The 17993-nt window shown below is 20.5% G+C and overlaps 3 protein-coding genes across 6 annotated transcripts; 2 read left to right on the top strand and 1 right to left on the bottom strand.

Annotated features, from left to right (window-relative positions):
• The first annotated feature begins 3506 nt into the window (after positions 1-3506).
• Positions 3507-7975, top strand: LOC107999167 (V-type proton ATPase subunit H). Of its 3 annotated transcripts, none has more exons than XM_017058854.3 (10): positions 3507-3695; positions 4108-4189; positions 4292-4481; positions 5017-5235; positions 5730-5825; positions 6239-6444; positions 6531-6615; positions 6724-7130; positions 7194-7307; positions 7420-7975. In XM_017058854.3, exons 1-10 carry the CDS (start codon positions 3638-3640, stop codon positions 7511-7513), a joined length of 1551 nt encoding a protein of 516 aa, XP_016914343.1. In that variant the 5' UTR covers positions 3507-3637; the 3' UTR covers positions 7514-7975. The 3 variants fall into 3 exon arrangements, with proteins under 3 accessions (XP_016914343.1, XP_016914344.1, XP_016914345.1); XM_017058856.3 differs by having other exon boundaries at positions 3628-3695; positions 4108-4209; XM_017058855.3 differs by lacking the exon at positions 5730-5825.
• Positions 7971-13679, bottom strand: LOC107999166 (DNA-directed RNA polymerase I subunit RPA2). 2 transcript variants are annotated; one of them, XM_017058852.3, is made up of 16 exons: positions 13543-13679; positions 13109-13441; positions 12808-13047; positions 12411-12733; positions 12056-12315; positions 11735-11977; positions 11367-11644; positions 11109-11306; positions 10912-11019; positions 10485-10661; positions 10074-10288; positions 9861-9999; positions 9208-9364; positions 8834-9087; positions 8614-8778; positions 7971-8202 (listed from the first exon to the last, which is right to left on the bottom strand). In XM_017058852.3, the coding sequence occupies exons 1-16, from the start codon at positions 13609-13611 to the stop codon at positions 7993-7995; spliced, it is 3369 nt and encodes a 1122-aa protein (XP_016914341.1). In that variant the 5' UTR covers positions 13612-13679; the 3' UTR covers positions 7971-7992. The 2 variants fall into 2 exon arrangements, with proteins under 2 accessions (XP_016914341.1, XP_016914342.1); XM_017058853.3 differs by lacking the exons at positions 7971-8202; positions 8614-8778 and having other exon boundaries at positions 8835-9014.
• A 553-nt stretch (positions 13680-14232) lies between these two features.
• On the top strand, positions 14233-17704 carry LOC107999104 (HAUS augmin-like complex subunit 3). Its single transcript, XM_062076793.1, has 9 exons — positions 14233-14418; positions 14636-14854; positions 15207-15393; positions 15480-15694; positions 15786-15914; positions 15995-16331; positions 16429-16658; positions 16741-16909; positions 16978-17704. The coding sequence occupies exons 1-9, from the start codon at positions 14237-14239 to the stop codon at positions 17104-17106; spliced, it is 1797 nt and encodes a 598-aa protein (XP_061932777.1). The 5' UTR covers positions 14233-14236; the 3' UTR covers positions 17107-17704.
• The last annotated feature ends 289 nt before the right edge of the window (positions 17705-17993 follow it).

The raw sequence follows: 17993 nt of genomic DNA, 5'->3' as shown, positions 1-17993 counted from the left end.
TTGTTTATTTGTTATTAAAATTTTACGATTATTCTATTATTTAGAAACTAAGTTTAGTTTATTATGTTTATGTAAAAAATATATATCATCATAATGAATGTTAAAACCAGTGATTAAAGATTCTTATCACAAATGAATATAAAATTATATTCACAAATTCGAATAATTTGTTCAAAAAATTCTATTATATTCATAGAGTACATTATCGTAAAGTTAATTTGTTATTCATTTAATATCATTGTTAAAAAAGATGTTATAAAATTATAACAAAAAATTATTGCGCTTTAGTTGTAAGCTGGTGCAATTTCATATTTTAAAAATAAATACAAAATTTTTTACAAAAATCAATTATGAAATGGAGCTAAAGTCTCCTTTAAAACAAAGAATACTCATTTCTGTCGTTGGTACTATAATGAGACTGTCATATCAACGCATTATTATTCTATCTATTAATACAACAATTAAGTAATTTTTTTTTTTTTGATTCATTATTACATGCAATACTTAATCTATAAGAATCGTCTTCCTATCTTTACAAGAAATTTTTTTGTGCAAAATTATAAATTATCCTATTATACAGAGTGTCTATTAAATATGATAGAAAATATAATTTTTATTAACAATAATATGAAAAATTTTATTATTCTATAAATTTTTTTGTAAAATTTTGAATTTAAAAAATATTTATTTGTAATTATAAATAATAAGTATTTTTTTTATTCTGAAAAGACAATCATGTAAAAATAATCATTAATTTATTTTCAATCGTTTTAATATGAAGCTATTTTATTTTTTACTTATCATTTTTAATGGAACATTCTGTAAGCATATATATTTTATGCATAAAATATATTTGTAAAATTGAATTTTTTGAAATATTAAGTTACTATATTTTTCATTCACAAAATATTCATTTGTTTGTCATTTAATATTATATTTTTAAATTCAGATGGCGCTGAGATACAATTTTTCATAATAATTTGAAAAATTTAAAAATATATTTAAAAGTTTACAGATAAAAAATTTCTGTACTGTTATTTATAATTATATATAAAGATTTTTTTCGGAGGAGGAGTTTTCTTTTTTTAAAAAAGAGATTTTTGTTTAAATAAGTCATTTAAATAATTAACAAAATTAAAGTATCTCTAACTATAAATATTATAAATATTGATAATACATTCATGTTCTTTTTAATTTTTAAATTAATCAATATATAATGAAACTTTTGAAAATATTATTTTAGTATCGACATTATTGTCGTTATAATTAATTTAAAAAAAAAATAGAATATTATATTAAAAAATATAAAAAATTTTATAGTGAAGTATGCATCATTCGAATTAAAATAAAATTTTTAACAATCAAGAAATGTTTTTGTTGGGAAAATTATTATTAATACAATAATGAATAGTAAATACTATAAAAAGAAAAACATTGAAATATTTGTGCCTTCTATGAAATGTAATAATTTAATTTTTTGATAATTTGTGATGTGAAGTAATAAAAAAAATTAAATAAATAAAAATTGCGTAAAAATAGCGAATAGTTAACAATTGACAATTTGATTAAAATTATTAACTTAAAGAACTTTCACGAAATACTTATCAAATTTTTGATACATTTTTAATTGATTAAAAAATAGTACAAAAAATTAATGTATTTTTCTCTATTTAAAAGAAACTTATGATAAATGGATCAGTGCTTTCAACTTTTGCGTTTGATTTAAATTGAAAATTCTATATTATTTGATTTTAGGGAATTTAATTAATCAAACAATATAAGATCGAAAAATATAATTATATTATCATACATATGTATATTTTTTACATCTTTTATGCGTGTATTTTATATTTATTACATATTATAATTAAATTAAAAGAAAATCGATTAAAATTTTAAAATTATTGAAATGAAAGGAAAATTTAGTCAGTATTTTTATTGAAAAAAAATATATAAAAAAAAGATAAAATTTAAAATATCAAATTACCTTCACTTTTAATCGGTGCTATGTTTTCATTATTGGTACAAAATGTAAATTATCATTAATAATTACACATATGAGAATTAAAAATTAATTTTAAGTTAAAAATTCAGCACCAATTAAAAGCTAAGGGAACATACAAAGTACATAATATTGTAAATATAAATATACAGAATAATATTTTTCTGTAACGTATATATTATGTGTGAAAGATAGAAGAAAATAAGAGAAAAAGAAACAGATTGTTGAAACGTGGATGAAATATACTACTTAATATGAGAAAAAGACAAAAAAACATATATGTGTGGAAAAGAGAATATTTGTGAGCATATAATATTTTTTGAACGGAAATGGACAAAATAGATTTATAAAGACATTATATTTATATTGTACCTTATTAAAGAAAAAAAAATATTTGATTTATGTTTGATAAAAAACAAAAAAATATTTGCAAACATTTATAATTTGGTCAATTATCAACGAGTAAATTTTGTTTCATATTCATTTAATTTTATATATATATATATGTGTAACAAAAATTTCAGTTTAAACGCAGTTTGATTGATTTTTTATTAGAAATTTAATAAAATAATAATAATAGTCTTCCGTTTGCAAAGATATAGTATAAATATGAAAAATGTTAATAATATATAATAATAAAAAAAGTTGATAGAAATTTGCCAATTATGACAATATATGAAATAATAGAATCCATTAATATACATATATTAATCAAGGAGCTTATAAATACAATAGATTATAACAATAATTAACCCATATGTGCGTATTAAGACTAAAAAGATCATATTTTAGAAATAATAATAAATATTACTCGCGCATATAGTATAATATGTAATCTTAATACATTATCAAATGCAGCGGAAAATTATTATATGTAACATGTAAAAATTAATGAATCTGAATTTATTATCCGAACTGAACGATGAACTGACTTATATCTATTTTATTGAAAATATTCTATAATAACTTTTTATTTAAATAACAAATAAATATTTTTTTTATCATAAACTGAAAAATTATTGAAAAATATTATAAATATATTTTGTTATCAATATTCCATTATCAAGTCAGTTGATCAAAAAAGACAGATTGCGAAAGTATAATTAAATATAATAAAAAAATCATATTCCCAATATACAGAAGAATAGCTATTTAAATGTAATTAGATAATAGTTTTATACATACAACATGTTCATTACAAAATAAACAAATTTTTATAAAATATTGTGTTTTATTTTATGAAATAATTTTTGTCAGCATATTCATTTCATATATATAAAAAATAATTTATTGAAAATTAATACAGAAGTAAACTTTTAATTTTAATATCTTGGATTTTATTAAACATTACTTACACTTATTTTAAATAATTCGTTTCAAAAAACATTTTTGCATTTTTTATTTGTATATAAAAATAATTTTAAATGTCCCTCGTAATTTATTAACAACGTAACATTATATTAACTAGAAATATTTAAATTTTATGCTAGGGAGTTTTTGTAGTTTCAATAACAATTGGTTATACATCGATCTTGTGATCTAACTATTGAAGGAGGTGCAATTTGCAATAGGAAGTCTAATTTTTTGCAACTAAAGTTTTAACTGAAATATATTAGTTTTAAGAAACAATAAAAAATGGTTGACCGTGTAAATATTAAAGAAATGATACCGGCTTTGCCAGATGAAAAAATTGGTAATTATTTTCAAATATATATTTATTAATTTGATATTGCCCCTCCCATTAATGTGATATGTTTATATGATTTATAATATTATTTTTATTTCGATTTTATTCATTTATTAAAAATGATAAATAAATAAAATAATTAAAATATAAAATATTAAATTTTATTAAATATTAAATTATACATACAATTTCAAATAAATTCTTTTTATAATAATTTAAATTATATATTATCAATATTTTTTATAACAAATTATTTTTTTATAATTATATATTTATGTTTTATATTTTTAAGTATTTGTCATTATAAACACAAATTAAAATTAATAAACAACATTATAAATGTTTGTATTAAATTTTTATTTTTTTATTGATGTCTTATTACAGTTTGAATATTAAATAATATTTTGCAATATTCTAGATATGCTAGCAGCTACAAGTATTCTACAACAACAAGCTGCTGACATTAGGAATCAACAAATTAAATGGCAATCATATCTACAGTAAGAGAATGTCATTATAAGTAATATCATAATTAATGTATTATATTTATTATAATACAATATTATTAATATTAACATTTAATTATTTTCTATATTTCATAGGTCTCATATGATATCAAAGGAAGATCATGATTTCATAGTAGCTTTTGATACAAATGATCCTAATGTTCGAGATGCAAAACTCAAGGAAAATCCACATCAAGCTGCTAAAACATTTCTTAATTTACTTGGTCATATTTCAAAAGATCAAACTATTCAATATATACTTACAATGATTGATGACATGCTTCAGGTACATCAAATTATATTATAATAATAAACCAAAATATAATAAAACATTATTTGAAAAAATTTATCAAAAAATAACATGATTGGATTAACTCAATCTTTCGTATAATAAAAGTTTTCAAATTATTTATTAGATATTATAATAATTTATATTATTTATTTAAAACTAAATTTATATATATTAAAAAACTGAAAAAAATCCACTATTTTTAATACAAGCAAAAAACTTCTATTATTATATATAAATTTTTAAATATTAATTAATAAAACATAATTTTCTTTTTTTTAAGAATAATTTCTATTTCATTCATTTTTCAAATAAATTTTTTAAAAAATTATATATAAAAATAATAGATTTTTTTTCAATTTCTCTAATATATTTTCTTATATTTTCCTTCTTAGTGTGTACAATTAATTCAAATAGTAAAAATTCAGATAGTAAAATATGAAATTCATTTTAATAAATATATATAATAAATTATAATAATTAATTATAATAAATTATTAAATATTTTTAATTGTTCATAATTAAATTTTAGGAAGATCGTAGTCGTGTAGAAATCTTTAGAGAACATTCGAATCGCAAACGTGAATCAGTATGGGGTCCTTTTTTGAATTTGTTAAATAGACAAGATGGATTTATAATGAATATGACCTCTCGAATTATTGCTAAACTTGCTTGCTGGAGTCATGATCTAATGGAAAAAACAGATCTTCAATTTTACTTGACATGGTTAAAAGATCAATTGAAACTCAGTGTAAGTGCTTATATTTACAAAAATATAATTCAATTCTAATTCAAATTTAAGAATTATAAAAATATTAGAGAATATAAAATATTTATTTTTTATCATTTATTTGTTATTGTAGTATCAATATAATATCATGTGCTTTTAATTTGTTGCTTTTTCGTTTTTATGTAATATAATTATGTGTGTGCACACAATATTGGTGTTGGTTCTCATTATATATGTATACATAATAAAATTTTTAAAATTATAACATAATTAATCTCAAAAATGTATCTTTGTTCTGTTATACATTTCTTACAATAAATTTTATAAAAATTTACTAAAATATATAAACAAAAATGTCAATAGATTGTCCTAGAGCAAGCATTACTAAATATAAAAAATATAAACATATTGTATAAATTTATATAACAGATTAATATTGCTTTTTAATAACGTAATAATAAATGTTTTTGAATTGCAATTATTTGAACACATAAATAAATCACACGGGGTTTTAGTTTGAAGCTCCTCAGGATACAAATTTGCATGCAAGAGTAGAACAAGACAACACTATGGACAAGGAGACAAATGAACTACATGAACTACAAAGTCCGGTTGGTTTTACAATAATTAAATATTAATACAAAAATATCATGCAGCTATTTTCTAATCAATTCTTAAATTTAAAATAAAATAAAAACATAAGATGAGAGAATAATTATAATAGAATTAAATATAAATTTAAATAAACAATGGAATATAAGTAAATATTTTATAAAATTATTTTTATTTGATAGAAAGCTTGAAATGAAAATTATTAATTAAATATATTATTCATATTTATTAAATATTTTTTCATTTTTTCTAAGTAAGAATTTATTATTAATATAAATTATTTTGTTTTATATAAGTAAAATTTACTTGCAAAATAATCTTTTTTATTTTATTTTTTTTGTGCACACACATAATTAAAATTTTAATTTTAATTTAATTATATTTTAATTACATATTACTTGTATTTATTTAGAATAATGAATATATTCAATCTGTGGCACGTTGTTTACAAATGATGCTTCGCATAGACGAATACCGTTTTGCATTTGTATCCGTTGATGGAATTTCTACTTTAATAAGTGTTCTATCAGGCAGAGTAAATTTCCAAGTACAATATCAACTTATATTCTGTATATGGGTATTAACATTTAATCCATTGCTTGCAGAAAAAATGAATAAGTATGTATTACATATTATTATATATTATATAATTGCATTTTAAAAAATTATTATAGCAAAAATATATTCATAAATTTTAATTTTAGATTTAGTGTTATTCCTATTTTGGCAGATATATTAAGTGATTCTGTTAAGGAAAAAGTAACTCGTATTATTTTAGCAGTATTTAGAGTAAGTTACATATAATGTATAAAATAATTTAGAATTTAAGATTAAATAATCAATCAAATTGATTAAATATATTTTATTATTGTTATTTTATTTTTTCATATTTTATAGAACTTGATTGAAAAAGTAGAGGATGGACAAGTTGCTAAAGAACATTGTATAGCTATGGTACAGTGTAAAGTATTGAAACAACTTTCGATCCTTGGACAACGTAAATTCGATGACGAAGATATTACTGATGATATTGAATTTTTGAATGACAAGTTACAAGCATCTGTTCAAGATTTAAGTTCTTTTGACGAGTATTCGACCGAAGTAAAATCCGGACGTCTTGAATGGTCTCCTGTTCATAAATCTGGGAAATTCTGGCGAGAAAATGCTAATCGATTAAATGAAAAGAATTATGAATTGTTGCGTATTTTAGTACATTTATTGGAAACTAGTAAAGATCCTTTGGTTCTTAGTGTAGCTAGTTTTGATGTAGGAGAATATGTGAGACACTATCCACGTGGCAAACAGTATGTATTCTTATCTCTATTTTCAAAAAATATTTGATAAAATAATTTTTTTAATTATTTCAGTATAATTGAACAACTTGGGGGTAAACAGCGAGTAATGCAACTTTTAGGACATGAAGATCCTAATGTAAGATATGAAGCTCTTCTTGCAGTTCAAAAACTCATGGTACATAATTGGTATGTAATTAATATACCTGTTATGTAAAAAAATTTTATATAATTAAAAAAAAGTTCTAAATAACTTTTAAGAAGTTTTAAAATTTATTAATAAAAAATTTTGAATTTTTAGGGAATATTTAGGAAAACAACTGGAAAAAGAACAAACTGGAACATCAAATGCTCCAGGAACAAAACCTGGTGCACAAGTTCCAGCAAAAGCTTAAATATATATTATAATTATAATTTTCTCTTAAAATCTTGGACATTTTGTTTTTTTTCTAATTATCTTCAAATAATTTACATTATGTGTAAAAACTGATAAAAAAGAAAAAAAACAAAAGAAAAAAACAGAAAAAAAGTTCTTAATTGAAATTATATTATAAAAATTACTTTTTATTCTATTGTATGTAAAAACTGATATAGAAAAAAAGTTCTTAATTGAAGATATATTATAAAAATTACTTTATATTCTATTATATGTAGTTATGTAGATAAAAAAAATAATATATATTCAAACAAACATTTAATTAAAAGTATTGTCAAATTTAATTCATCAAAAAATGTATATAACAATTAAAAAATATTAAATAATGGAATGAACGTATTTATAGAATGCTACTGCTTACTTTGTAAGTAAAATGTTTATGAAATGTTAAGAAAAATAAAATATTAGAAAGAATATAAAAGTAATCATTCATTTCTATCATTTTTCTGCAAATGATAATTTTACATTAATATTACAAGATGTTAATTGTGTTACAAGATATCGAAAAATGTATGGTATGTCAATTTCTCTCACAGATTCATCATCACCACAAAGACGACATCTTGACTTGTTACCTAATCCTGATGCATTTAAAGCCATTTCCATTATTGGACCCAACAATGTACCACATTTTTGACAAACTAAAGTCTGAAATATTAAAATTATTATTAATTAAATATAAGATTATAAAAAATTATATCACTAAGAATTTGCTTAAAATTGTAATAGAATTCTTAAAATTAGTAATAATATTATTATTATTTTTTATTTTAAATAAATTTGTAGCTAATTATTAATTTAACCTATTTTAAAAAAGAGTTACATTGTCATTCTACCAAAATTTACATCTGTACTATGAACTATATGTGAATAAATTTCACAATGAATTTCAAAAATTTTACTTAAATCTATTAAAATATTGCCTAGGGAATACAAATATTTTAATGTATATGGGATTATGCTAATTATAATATTATAATAATAATAATAATAATCACAATAGTAATAACAAATAATAATATTTATAAAGAATTAAATTAATTAATTAAACATATTTACCGTTGTTTTGTCTGAACAATGAAAAAGACGATCTTGAAGTAAAAATGAACAACCATGAGATATCAATGAATCTCTTTCCATTTCTCCAAATCGAACACCACCACCTTTTCTTCTACCCTTTATAGGTTGTCTTGTCAAAACATCAATTGGACCAGTACTTCTAACCTGAAAAAATAGAAATAAATAAAAAAAATCTTAAGTATTATATAGATATACTAACCTGCCATTTATCTGAAACCATATGACGTAATCGTTGATAATGTACTATTCCAAAAAATATATCAGCAGTCATTTCTCTTCCATCTATTCCAGAATACATTCTTTCTGTTCCATAATAGTTGTAACCACCACGTTCTAACAATTTTCCAAAATATTCAACTGCAGTTTCGTCTTCGTTAAACCTAAATGATGTTGCATCATGTACCAATCCATGTATGGCTGCTGATTTTCCAGCCATTAATTCAATCATCATAGCTATATTATACACACACACACACACACATATATATATATATATATAAATATTATAACTTAAACAATTATGAATTCAGAAATAAATATTTTTAATATATAATTTTTTTTAAATCTTTTTACCTATTGTCATACGACTTGGAAAACCATGAGGATTAAATACAATATCAGGAATTAAACCAGTTTCTGTAAATGGTAAGTCTTCTGCAGACCATTTTTGTGAACAGATACCTTTTTGACCTGCTCTTGAAGCAAATTTATCTCCAACACTTGGATTACGCTGAAATTTAGAATAAATTTGTATTTACTATATTTATATAAATAGAATGTATTACACTACAAATAATATGAATATTTCTACATATAAAAATGAAATGAAAATGTAGAATAATATATATATTTTCATTTATTTTCAACAAAATTAAATTAAAAATTCTATAAATAAAAATATTTTAAATTTAATTTTTATAAATATTTTATAAATAAGTGATATTTATATTTCTTAATATTACAAAAATAATAATTTATTCACTTATTTTACTTGTTAATTTAATTTTAATAATAAGATATCTATTGAAAATTTTATATAAATTTTTTTATACTCAAATTTAATAAGTTTCAAAATCGATTTACCTGAAAATTTTATAAAGTTTTATCTATAAGGTTTTATTTTAGATCTTTGATTCATTTTTTTTATATAGAATCATTCTACATTCTCCATTATATTTATATAAGAACATTCTATAAAATAAAATATTAATTAAAATTTTACTAACTGGAATACGAAAAGTAATACAAGCTCTACGTGGAATATGATTATGTAATGTTCCACAAAGTTTTACTGTATCAACATAAGCATCTTCTTTTCCATGATATTTTCCAGTAATGTATGTTGACTGATCTGCATCGTAATAACTATTAAAACAACATGTATTTCATTCAATAAAAATTTAATAAAAACATTAAAAATTTAATAAATATAAACTTACCAATAATAGACATCACCTTCTGAAATGATTGTACCTGGTAAAGGAAGACCATCAATGTCTAATTTTTCTACAAGTTCAGATTTATCAGGATTCCTTGCAAAATAACTTTTTTGATCTTTTAAATCTATAAATTCAGATTTATAAATCATTCCATGTGCAAAGCCTCTATCATATGCTGCTTTGTTTATGATCATCGCATCTTCCATATCATACCCCTAATAAAATAAATATACATAAAAAACAATTTTTAAATTTGTGTTAATTATTAAACTGTTTTCACATTTATATTTTTACATATATAAAAATATAAGATTATAAATCATATTAATAATTATGTTGAAAAAACTTAATAAATAAGTTAAATTCAATTTTTCAAAATATATATCAATCTAATAATTAATATTTTCTTACTGTATAAGAAATAACAGCAACTATTGCATTAGTACCCATAGCAAAATCATCGAGATTGATTTTATCATGATGTACTGGTCGAAAAAGAGGCGTTGCAGGTGTTTGTAACCTATATAATTTAGTTTCAGATTGTAATTGCCATGTATGGCATGGAGTACCCATTGTTTGCTTACTCATCTGAAAAACAAAAATGATAGTTAATATTTATGATTAGCAATTAATAATCATATAATATAAACAAAAACATAAAATATATCTGCACAATTTCAAAGATTCAATGAAGATAAGAAATTATAGATTTCGTGATATAGTTTTACTTATGAATAGCATTTTAACATATCCTTATTTACTCGTCTAATGAAAATATTCAATAAAAATTTTTGTTATTATATCACAAACATTTTCAAATATTCTGAATAATTTCTACCTGACATTGATACATATTTCGTGGACTTTGATTATAATCTGGCATCGGAATCAGACTTGCTAAATTACTTAAGAAAGCTGTTTTTGATAATTCTTGATGTGATGTTAACTGTAATAATAATTAATATTTTTACAAATAAAATAATATAATAAATAAGAAATAACAAAAAAGAAAAGAATAAAAAAATAATATATTACCCCTTCATAGGCTTCTTCAGGTGTAACACAGATATCTAAATAAATTTGTTCAAATGTTCCAATATATTCTATATTTTTAGCAGCTAAATTCATTATTGGTCTCATCATACGAGCTGGACTTGTAAATAAATATAATCCTGGATATTGTGCTGGCACAGTTTTCTTTGGTACTAATGCTATCTCCATCATATATGGAATCTAAATATAAATAATAAAAAAAGTACAAATTCTTTATACAGAAATAAAAATTTATGTTACCTCTTGTCCTTTGATTTTAAGCAATCGTAATTTGTCTGTTACTCGTGCAATTATATTATCATCTATTAGTCCAATTAATTTTCCATCTAGCATTACAATATAGGAATTTTTCCAATTATCAGCAATCGATAATGGAATCATTCCAAGATCCATTAATATAATAGGAATATTAGCTTTTAATTTTGCATCTGGATGTTTTGTGATAATGCAATTCATTGTTAAATGATTAAGAAGACCACAAGGTGCACCATCAGGTGTATGTACAGGACAAATAAAGCCTGTAATATTATAAAAATTACTATAGTAATATTAAGAAAATTCTATTTTTAATTATTTTTTACTTATTTTTAAATATAATAAAAAATTACCCCATGCATCTGGTAATAATTGTCGAGCTTCTGTAGTTCTCATTTCCTGGAAAAAGGAACCTCTATGTATTGCACGAAAATGGCTCATATATCGCATTCTATTAATATTTTCAGCAACAATTGTAAGTCCTGTATTTTGCATCAATCCTAAACCTGTTGATGATCGTAAATTTCCAGTAGATAAAAAATTTTCCATTTGCGATTCCAATGAATTTCCATATTTCATTATATTCAACATTTCTTCTATATAAATATATAAAATAATTTTAATTTTAATAATTTTTGATTCATAATTTTTAAATTATCTTTTAAAATACTTACGCACGTTTAAAGTATATCTATTACCAGCACTTCTTGCACGTTTCAAAATACTCATTTTAAGATTAGTTAACCAACTATATAATTTTTCTTTTAATACTTGCAAATATAAATGACCACCTAGTAAACATTCTTGCATCATTACAGAATCAGCACCTTCTACAGCACATTTATTATTTGCAAGAGCAAATAGTTTTTTTGTCATGAAAGCAAGTAAATAAAATTTATCTAATGGACTATTAAGATGAATTGCTATACAATGTCTAAAAATAATTAATGATAAATATATTTATATATATTTACATATTAATGACATAAATTAATATATATTTACCGATAAGATTACCATTAAACTTACTTAATGATAAAATCACAAACATCTATATCAGTAGCATCTTCAGGTAATTCAAAAAATTTTATTCTAAACATTTTTCCTATATAAGCTTTACATTCTTCATGATTATTTAAACCTTGCTCATGTACTGCTCTTAACATATTCAAGATACAACCTTTATAATATAAATCATATTCACATCCAGCTGTTAATGCATTATAAATAAAAATATCTGAGACATCAACTAAACATTTTAAAATTAAAATTAATGGAACATAATATAAAACTTTTTTATGGGAAAACATTAATTTTGCAGAGCCATCAGTTACGTAATGCAAAGTATTATTCTGTAAAGTATAATGATAGTTTAGTTTACAGACAGTGTAGTTTATCAGAAATACTTTTATTATTATATACATACAGCTGTGGTATTATCATCTCTAACACTTCTTAAAAATAAACCAAGATCGCTAAATTGTATGCCACGAGTTTTCCATCCTGATCTTTTAATAGCAATAGGATAATTTCTTCTTGTCATTAGTAACATTCTTATAATTCTCTCAAGTCCTTTAATAACAAAATATCCACCCCATTCTTGTTCATGTTCTCCATGAAGAACTAAATCTTTAGGATTCATCTTATTTAAATGACATCTATTAGACTATAACATACAAATAATATATAAATAAATTATTTATCTTTTACAAAATTATATTACATACTTTAATCATTATTGGAATTTCTCCCAAATCTCTTGCAAGAGTCTCTTGTAATTTATCATTGATAGACCATCCTAATTTAACTGTTATCTTTCCTTTATAACTACATCCTCGTTGTCGGCATTCTGTAGGATAAATTTTATGAGTTTTTACTCCAATTATACCAGATGGAACACTAGGTTGATCAATAGACACATCATCAATCCATAATGCTACTTTGTCTTTATTTGGAAGATGAATATAAACATATGGATTATCTTTAACAGCTTTACATAAACCATCTTCTAGCATATAATTAAAAGAATCTATATGTGGAGCACCTAATCTTTGTAATAACTAAAATACATAAAATACAGAAAAAAATTATTAAAATTATTAAAATTATTAAAATTATTTTTAAAAACAATAATAGTTAAATTATAAAAAGAAATATTTACAGGATTTTGCTTTTCTGGCGGTTTACCAAAATTTTTTGATGTATTTGTTAATTTTGGTTCAATCAACATTTTTATATATATATATATATATATATTTTTTTTAAATTGCAAAAAAGAATATCTTGGATAAAATTCAGTTGTTATAACATTCCATGTGCTAATGAATGTTTCTATTCATGTACATATTGTGATGTTACCAACTTATTATATCAATTTTTCCTATAATTTTTCTAAATTCATCAGAATTAATTTATAATTTTGTAATACAAAAAAAAGTTATTTTTCTATGAATTAATTTATTCGTCCAAATTTTTCATTAAAATATACATAATCAACTTAAATTTAATTCATAGCATTAAAATTTTTAACTTTTATATATATTTATAAATTTTGATAAAGAAACCAAGAATGATTTTAATTATCGGAATTTAAAAATTTTAAAATTATTTGGATATAAATTTTTCATTTTTAAGAATTTTTGTTGAATTTTTATTCTAGTCACATTAATGATAACTAAAGAGTTGTAAAAGTATAATCGTCTAACTAATGAAAAATAAGTAATCAGATCAGTAATAAAATCATCGTGATCGAAATCAAATACGCAGGCGTAGAAAATTAATTGATTCAATTTGTATTGAATAACGAATGTTTTGTGTATTTAATTTTGAATTTATATTGGCTATTTTTTAATATCATGGATATTTCTGGTAAAATATTGTATGATAAAGTTCGAGGTTTACGTTCTGAACTTTCAAATGTTGTTACGCCAGATCTATTAGATCAAATTTGTGACAATCCTTCAGTTCAACCGTTTTTAAAATGGTTTTGTGAAAATGTTAATTATGTAAATGTTTTATCAGATGAGGATATTCAAATGTAATAATATTATTTAATAATTAATAGAATTATTTATTTATTAATTAATAAAATAAAAAATAATTATATTTATTAAAAATTAGAATATTTTAGAATAACATTAAACTTAATAATTCAAATATTTTTGAAAATTTATTTGAAAAAATAAATATTTAATAATAAAAATAATAAATAAAATATATGAATTGAAATTAAAAATTAATATTTTATATTTTAGAAAGAATAAATTACAAGAAACAAATGAATGGTTGGAAGATTCAGAATTAGATCATTCATTAGAAGAAATAACTAAAAATTATCCTGATTTATTAAAAATCATTTCTTTTGATGACACAGATATTAATGATTTATTTGCAGAATTTGAAATATTAAAAGATTCATATAAAGAAGATGAAAATTATATTCATATATTGCAAAATGGAATTCAAAATTTAAAGTAATAATAATTATATTTACTTTTATTTAGATTTAGATAAATTTAATTCTTTGTAATATTAAATTTTTTCAATATTGTTATATCCTTGGGTTTATTTTATCTATATCATTTTTTTTAAATGTTTTAGGCTTTAAAATTCTTAAAAAAATTCAAAATTATTATTTATTAAATTTATTTCATTATTCAATAGATTTTTAAATTAATTATAAATACATTTTTTTTAATAATATTCAAATAAAAATGAAAATATTTAAAAATAAAATTTTATTTTTGTAAAATAAAAAAATAAACCCAAATGAATCCAAATATACTATGGAGAGTTAATATCATATAAAGTAATGTATTATTATAGGAAATTAGAAATAGAATTAGATAATAATATAGAACAAGAAAAACAATTATTAGATAGAGAAAATATTGAAGCAGACAAAGCATATAAAGAATGTTTTGTGATTTTAAAAGATTTTGATGTACAAAATCATAAATGTTTTAAGGAAGTTGAATATCTTTTGAATGTTTATGCAGATGCAGCTGAAAATGTAAGTAATTTTTGAAATCTTTTCATACTTTATAATAATATTAATAATAATATTATACACTAATAATAATAATATTATATTTGCAGAAAGGAATACCATTGTTATGGACTCAGATGCCATTAGAATCTTTTATTAAAAAAATAGAAATGTATAGTCATTATTTAGATGTTCATATAAAACGACAGTTTGAAAATATATCAGAGAATGAGCAAAAAATTGATTCTAATTATGTTTCCTCAATTAATGATAATAAAGAAAAAGACATTGATAATAGACAAGAATTGACACTATATAAAACAAAGTAATTACATATTAATTATTATAAATATTATTATAAATAAAATTCTCTATATTTATATTTATTAATTCAAAGTGATTATTTTATCTTATAGATTAACTAATGCAAAAATAGAAGAAATTTTAGCAAAAATACAAGAAAAATCATACATTGCAATGTTTGATTGCATAAAAAATATATATAATTTAGGAAATTTGAAAATACCAAATCAATCTGAATTAAGGTATTCAAAAATTCTTTAAATATAATCATTTCATGTTTATTTTTTTAAGTATATTTTATTACTTTACATATTTAAATTAGAACAGAAATTGTAAAATTGACTAAAAAGAGAGATTTCTTAGAAGAAGAAATTTTATTACAAGAATGTCAGTTATCAGAAATAGTGCAACAATTCTCAGAGTTAGAAATAACTAAAGTTTTGAAACAAGATGCTCATATACGACTAGAACAAACAAAAAATCATTTACAAAAATTAAAAAATCTTCAATTTTTTGCACGAGAACATGGTCATGTGCACACTGATTTGTTACGAATATTAATGGAAATGCAGTTTCATTGTCTTAAAAATGTTTCTGAATTTGTAGCTGATGTTTATCACTATTTAAAAACAGAATATTTGTTATCATTTACAAGATGTGTGAGTAATTAATAGATAATAATAATTAATAAATTTTATATTATATTATATATATTATTAATAAATTAATTTATAATTAAATTTTATTCATATATAGGAAAGTATGCAACAACAGCAAAATGAATATTCTGCAACTATATTATCTTCATCAAAGTTACATAATTCATTCCATAAACTTTTTATTTCAATGTTATGTAATAATGATAATATACATCAATTAAATCCAGTACTGGATAAATACAATGATCTTATAGATGAAAATAAAACTAAGAAACAATTCATATTGAAAACATATTTGAATTCAAAAATTCAAAGATTAGAAATATTGTAAGTAATAATCTTTTTTTTGTTTATATTATATTTTAATATATATTTTAAAAAATGTTATAATTATTAAATTATTATTTAGAGAAAATGAAATAAATTTGCAATATTTAAATGAAATTCAAAAAGGATCTACTCATACATTTAAACCAATTACTTATGAAATTGAAACCTGTTATGATGAAACATTTGATAATTTACAGAAGATACAAAACGATTTATTGAAAATAAGAAATCAAATGACAGAACGAAGGGTAAATTAATATATTTACAATTTATATATATTTATTATTTTTTATACAATTAAAATTTTTTATTATAGAAAGCGGATATAGGTTTCGAACGAGAAAAAAATATTCTTTGGCAACGATTTTTAGTTGATCCTGATACATTAAGAAAAATATATAAAGAAATGAAATCTATGGGAAATAAATCTTGTTTTAGTGATTAAAAATTAACGAAATATGTAATAATTTCATTATTTAATATTATTTTGATATTTATAAAAATCTGTTATTATTATTGTAAAACACTACTATATAAATAAATTAGCTTTGTTTCTTTAAACTTTACTGTTGAAAATTAAAATATCGAATTTATGATAGAATATGGATTAAAGTTATTTTTTCAAAAATTTAAAAAGAATAAAATATAAATTTTATTATTTAAAATTTTAATTTTACAATAAAAAATTTTACATTAATCTTTTACAAATAATCATAAAATTTATATTAATTAATAAAAATTGAAATAAAAGTAAACAATTAAATTAATAAGAATTCAGGAATGTAATAGAAATATTTAAATGTTTAATAGGAATCTTTAAATATTTTTATTTATTATTGTTCACTGAAGATATATGTTCAAACATTGAAATCATTATTCGAATTTATATTTTATACACACACACGCGCGCGCGCAGGCGCACACATACACACATAAAATAGTTTGTTTATTTCTATAAAATAAATTATGATAATAACTCGATATTTCGAAAAAAAAATTATAATTATATTTTTGATTCTGGAAATAAAATTTATATATATTAATTATCACTTAGTAATCATTCTTTAACATAAATCATATTTGTTTTAATATAATACAATTTATTATTATATTATATTAAAGAACAAATATATATGCTTTTATATTTATGAAAGGTATTTATTGAAGTTATTTTATTATAAAAAAAAAATCACATCAAATGTAAGAATGTCATTTATATGATATTGATTCACTGTTGATTTATCAAATATCAAATAGAGTATTTTATGAATGATATATAATGATACATCATGTGAAAAAAATAATTTTACATGAAAAAAATAAGTTGAAAAT

Source organism: Apis cerana, linkage group LG6 (genome assembly GCF_029169275.1).
Source record: "Apis cerana isolate GH-2021 linkage group LG6, AcerK_1.0, whole genome shotgun sequence".
In the NCBI taxonomy this organism is placed as follows: Eukaryota; Metazoa; Arthropoda; class Insecta; order Hymenoptera; family Apidae; genus Apis; species Apis cerana.
This window is presented reverse-complemented; position numbering and strand designations above follow the sequence as displayed.